Genomic DNA, 6,171 nt, shown 5'->3' with positions numbered 1-6,171 from the left:
CTCAATTTGATACTTTAAAAATTAGTATATATTGTTTTAAACACAAAAGAGCTTAAAACATGAAACTAAGAAAATACCGTAAATAAAAAAAAAGGTTTCATGTTATTTAATTTGGTTCAAAACCTACAAAATCTTCATTGCTTTCACTGTAATTGAATGTGTTATTTATAACAATAGTAGTTTTTTCTTTTAAAAACATAACTATTTATAATGCTCCCTAAATAATAAAAAATAAATTGAACTAAACTATGCATGCCTATTTAAATATATTTACACATGGCTAGTGTATATCATATATATATATATTATTCATACCATCGTGTATAGGACGCAAGCAGATTTTGACATCAAATTTTGGGGTAAAAAAAGTGTGTCTTTTTACCAAAAATACGGTATATGGTCTTTCTGCTTTATGCATAGAAGGCTTCCAACATATGCCTGCTTAGTATTGATGGGATTCTCCCTGGTATACATCCCTAAGAATTTACTATTATCTTGTATTGGGTGGTGGAGTTTCCTGGCATCAAAACAATATGGTAAATCTTGCATGGGCCTAAAACATTTTTAACTATTCATCTTTTTTACTTCCACATCTCCTGGTAAACTCTAAGAGGGTTTCTAAACCTTTTTACGGGTTTCTTGTAAGATTGATATGGAAATAGCTATCTGATTGAAGCATTATGGGAGAAATTATGGCCACCATGCCAATATCATTTTTTTTTCTAACACAACAACCCAGGTATTTAATGTATAGAGAGAGGAATATGGCTTAGAGCATGTTCATACTTCTTTAATATTTTATTTCTAGTGTACTTGAAATTTTTGAGTTTTTCTGAATCGGTAGATAAATGAAGTGGATCACTAATATATAAATTTTCTATTCCTGACATAGTTTTGAAGCTGGTCTGTATAATATTACATTTATATTAAAATTTGGTGAAGTAAAAAAACACATGTAGAACAGTTATGTTAAACTTGAGTATATTACACAATTGGTGCAGTGCAAATATGAACTAAAATTATATTTTAAAACTTAGAAATATAATAATATTATTTCTTCAATAGCTAATGGTGCTTATTCCTATTGGTATTATAAATACCTGCCTTACTTCATCTTGATAAACTATTCAGCATTTAGGACAATATAATAAGCTATTTTTATCTAAGAATAACATTTGCAAACCATTTTGCTATACATTACAACGAGGGAAAGTTATAATTTTTAAGACTACTACGTTTCATTGTTACATTTGCCAGGAGATGGCAGTATTGATTCTGACATTAAAAACGTAATTCATTATGTCTTCTACACCGAAGGTTGGGAAACCTCCAGTACGTGAAGAGTGCGGTGAAACCTTGTTTAACCTTTCTGTTATACTTTGAGTCTATTCGACCCGAGACTGGTTTCCATGATGTCTTTACTGGCAAAACCATGGTCGTAAATAAAAGAGGTTTTTGTGAAACCTACTGTTGTCTTTGTTTGTTTTTTCTTCAAACTGTAAAATATTATTGTATATGCTCTACTTGATGTATATATTTCATAATGAAGTAATCTATATGTTTTGATTTTAACCCTTTAAAAACAATACTATTTAAATATAAAACCTTGTCTTCATTTTTTTGCTTTAAAATATTTAGAATCACTGTAAATTGTATAATCCGTGATCGAAATTGTTAAAATATAAATAGATTACTTGCATAATAAATGATAAAAACACAGCAAATTTTGAAAATAAGAAGATCCGAAGAGTAGTGAAAACCACAAAACTGGTTCTGTAACGAGCAAATAACTTTAAATAACTGTAAAAGTTGAAAGAAAGAATAAAACGATCTGTTGTATGAAATATAATATCCATGGGAAAATGAAATTTGAATTGTCCAATTATTATCATTTTATATATATATATATATTTTTTTTTTTGTTTCCTGCACATAGTACTTTGAATTTTCAGTTAAGCCTGAAATTTTATGTTATGGACAACACACAAAGAAATTATGTATCTCTTTCAAAATGTATTATAGTTGTCTTAACTTTATCTACACCCAACACATAAACACTGATGATTTGTTTTAGACTTTTCATAATAAAAACAATATTATTGTTCAATGTTTTATAACTGCAGAACACAATGTTGTAGAAATTGTACAAGTGAACAATCGAAACAATGGGAGAACATTTATCAATTAAAATTTATTGAATATTTAACTTCACTTATCAAAACAGTCAACAACAATACAGTTAATAATGCATTGGAACACAACTTTGCTGCTTTTATCAAAAACATCATACAATTTTAAATCTCAAAAATGTTCCTTAAACTAATTATATAAGGATGATTTATTGTTTCGTTTGTCTGTGAACTGTAAAAGAAATATTAAATACACTTTTCATTTATAACATGAACACTTCAACATTTATTTACTAAACAGAAGTAGTATTGTATTTACAGTAGGGTTGTGTCTATTGGATATCAATTGTTGTCAGGGTTAGTCTACTTCACAATCACCTAGTTTGTTTTCAATATCATGCAAAGCTACACGAGGGCTATCTGCACTAGCCGTCCCTAATTTAGCAGTGTAAGACTAGAGGGAAGGCAGCTAGTCATCACCACCCACTGCCAACTCTTGGGCTATTCTTTTACTAACGAATAGTGGGATTGACCCTCTTATTATAATGCCCCCAAGGCTGAAAGGGTGAGCATGTTTGGTGTGACGAAGAGTCAGACTCGCGAGTCGAGCACCCTAACCACTTGGCCATGCCGGGCCCACAATCACCTAAGTGTAATTATTAATTAGTAACTTTATATAAAAAAGTTACAAATTAATAATTACACTTAGGTGATTATGAAGTCTACTAACATTGACAATGACGGAAGTGATAATTTTTTATTAATCACTGTTTGTTAAAGCCAGTTATCTTAGAATAATTAAATGTAGGTGACAAAATGTTGCAGGTTTATACATTTTGTAAAGTAAAGTAAAGGAACCAAACAGCCAACAAGTCTGTTTGTTTGGTATAGCTAACGAGCAATATTTTCTGTATTAATTTATTTTTTGTTAGCTGTAAATTCAAGTTAGTTTTACCATATTCTTCTTCTTCTTAATACACAGTAGAAAATATTACAAGACATGGAAAAATAATGAAAAAATGTTTCCATGCAACACAGTTTATACTGCCTGACAAAGAAAGGGCTTCTGCCTGAAACGTTGCAAGTAATAATTAAAAAGCTTTTGTTATAGATGTGTGTCTTAACATTTTTGTACATCTTTTTGTTCTTATTATTAATAAACAGACAGTTGAGTTAAACTCTAAATAGGGACAGCATTTGACTATATATAATTAAATTTTTCTACCATCTAATGCACATCACTTAAGAAAATTCTATTTAGAAGGAATTAGGCAATTTAGTTGTTATTTCTATGCTACAAAAAATGTCTTCAGTACTAAACAAAAGTTACAGCTAACAAAACTTTTTTTTTTTAATTTTATTAAAGATTCGGTTTCTTGGTGGAAGACATGGTTAAGGAAATATGTGTTGTTGTGTTTGATATCTGGTGGACTTTTGATGCTGTTAGGGATTATCTTCATTGGAATCTATCTCACCCTTCGGACCTACACCTCATCTTTACAGTTCTTTGAAACGGTTCCAACTTATGTTCCTGCAGTGGTGGTAAGTGTTTCTTGCAGATCTATGGAGTAAAGTTAGAAAAACTCAATTTTTCATACACTATATACGTTTGAGAACTTTTTGTTTTAAAACAAACTCATACAAAGCATTTGACAGTACATCATGACAAATTTTAATGTACAGTTCTTTTGGCTTTCTATAATAAATAATTTATAGTGTACTAAAATAGTAGATTATAATCGAGTGTCTGCTTCCTCTTCCATAGTTACATATGCCAGATTTGTTAATTATTTTCATAATGCATTTATCATATCTGTCTGTCTGTGTTTAATAAATTACACAAATTATCAATACTAACAATTCACTCATTAATTAAGACTAAATGGATCATGAAAAAATATAAATGAAACAAAATATTTGTGACTCACTTGTGTTAGGTATAATGTGTCATCCATCTTATAATATTTGAATTTTGCTTAAATAAAAATTTGCAATATAGGAATAGAAAAAACTTGCACAGGAGTACAATACTTTTAAACCATTACTTTAATTGTTTGTTTGGTATCTATTTTTCTCTTATTTTTTCCCACATCACAAAAATATCTTAGAAGTAACTGTTAGTAATCTTTATTTTGTAAAACCATAAGTATTTTAAATACTTATGGTATTGTTTTGAGAATGTATTTATGGTAAAGTATTCATATTCAATTACACATCTACAAGAAAATTCGTAGTTTATCAATACTGTGAACGTCTTTCTTTGAAACAGAATATATACTAGATTATTTAAGATTATTCAGTGTGGCATTTGTTAAAATACAACATTTATAAAGAATTTTATATACTATTCAAGAAATTAGTAGGCATTCCCTTATTAAAAGATCCACTAAAGAACTGTTTCCAAAGAGACTAATAAAACTAGTTAGGTAATTGTCATGTATAAATGTTTTTGTTAGGATGCAGAAATATGAATTGGATAAAATAAATAGGAAATAATTATTATTATATATTACTTATTATATGTTTGTTTTAATATATATATATATATATATCAAGGGTAAATGAAAGATAATATATGCACGTAACAGATGTTTTAAGCTACATTATTAAGTAAAGATTGAATGCTTTTCAGCATTAAATATGATAAATATTTATATGCATTACTTTCAAAAAACAGATGGCACTGCTCTTTGGGGATCATTTATTTCATTCTTAATTTATATAAATTCCAATTACTAAGGCAGCAGTAAAATTTCATTAAAAAAAATTGTTTCACTGTAACTTTTGCAATGTCATAACTCTTTAGTAATTGACAAAAACTGATGGATTAGTATATAATCCTTGCACTTTTTGTTGTCATAATTTATAGCATTTTGTCTTTTCCAGCTTATAATTACAGGATTGATGGTGATGTGTTTTGCCAAGAGAAGAAATCGATATGCTTATTTGGTATGCAGTCATCCTCATACTTTCTACATGTGCAAGTTAGTGTAGGCTAGACAGGAGTACTTAAGTTTTTAAATAAAGAGGGTAACCAGGTGGTTTCTTTTGTGATGCATATTGGAGAAAAAAATAACAAAAGTCGAGATTGTTTCTAAAAGATCTAATATCAACTATTTTTATCTGTTTTTCTTTTCCTGGAGAATTAAGTTAGATTATGGGTTCATTTTATAATAATTTTTTTCCCACGTTTTTAATCATATCAATAAATTAAATTACACAGAAATCAAACTATACAAGAGAGCTCTTTAGTGCTGCTTACTGAAAACAAAATGGTGTAGTTTCAATAAACACATGAAAGTGACTTAACATGTATGATGTTTAACCTATTGACTGCTGATTTACCGTATAGGGTACAGTCTGCCTCCAGCAGATGAATGCGAGTGTGCCGTATATACGGTGTACGGCTTGCAAAATGCTACGAGTTTAGAGCAGCTGCAGTCAATGGGTTAAAATTGCTTTAGTCAGTAATCCAAATACTGAAATGAATTATAAACTGGAGTTTGTTATAAAAGAGATTTTGTCATTTGACAGATCAAACTGGCAGGAGGGTGTTGCTTGATTTGTGCTCTCTTGTGTGTGGTCATCACAGTGACCACAACAGTTGTCCACATGAACAGACTGCAGACCCTTCATAAATGTGTTTACACTCCAATGGCTAAAACTTGTACCTGTGTGTCAGCAATACCAGATCCTGGCACATCATCAGGTGAGAATATAGTGTATATTTACTGGCTATGTGAGGAGCAATACCTGTCAAATACAGCAATACCAGATCCTGGCACGTCATCAGGTGAGAATACAGTGTATGTTTACTGGCTATGTGAGGAGCAATACCTGTGTGTCAGCAATACCAGATCCTGGCACGTCATCAGGTGAGAATACAGTGTATATTTACTAGCTATGTGAGGAGCAATACCTGTCAAATACAGCAATACCAGATCCTGGCACATCATCAGGTGAGAATACAGTGTATATTTACTAGCTATGTGAGGTGCAATAACTGTCAAATACAGCAATACCAGATCCTGGCACATCATCA

The 6,171-nt window shown here is 30.1% G+C and overlaps 2 protein-coding genes across 7 annotated transcripts in view; one reads left to right on the top strand and one right to left on the bottom strand.

Moving 5' to 3' along the window:
* Positions 1-6,171, top strand: part of LOC106462903 — a 67,059-nt gene that overhangs the window by 49,097 nt on the left and 11,791 nt on the right. For all 6 annotated transcript variants that reach the window (XR_002611370.1, XM_013922870.2, XM_013922869.2 and 3 more), the window contains exons 3-5: positions 3,496-3,671; positions 5,016-5,078; positions 5,664-5,838. Coding sequence is in view for 5 of the 6 variants with exons in the window: in XM_013922870.2 (XP_013778324.1) it covers positions 3,496-3,671; positions 5,016-5,078; positions 5,664-5,838 (414 nt within the window). In the remaining variant the exon portion in view is untranslated. The remainder of the gene's footprint in view (positions 1-3,495; positions 3,672-5,015; positions 5,079-5,663; positions 5,839-6,171) is intronic.
* LOC106462902 (SAFB-like transcription modulator) overlaps positions 3,277-6,171 on the bottom strand; it is a 56,714-nt gene continuing 53,819 nt past the window's right edge. Inside the window, exon 16 of the mRNA XM_013922868.2 lies at positions 3,277-3,690. Within this exon, the coding sequence (XP_013778322.1) occupies positions 3,627-3,690 (64 nt within the window). The 3' untranslated portion in view covers positions 3,277-3,626. The remainder of the gene's footprint in view (positions 3,691-6,171) is intronic.

This window comes from Limulus polyphemus, unplaced genomic scaffold, assembly GCF_000517525.1.
Source record: "Limulus polyphemus unplaced genomic scaffold, Limulus_polyphemus-2.1.2 Scaffold1278, whole genome shotgun sequence".
NCBI lineage: Eukaryota > Metazoa > Arthropoda > Merostomata > Xiphosura > Limulidae > Limulus > Limulus polyphemus.
The sequence above is the reverse complement of the archived record's forward strand: the minus strand, read 5'-3'. Positions and strand labels throughout refer to the sequence as shown.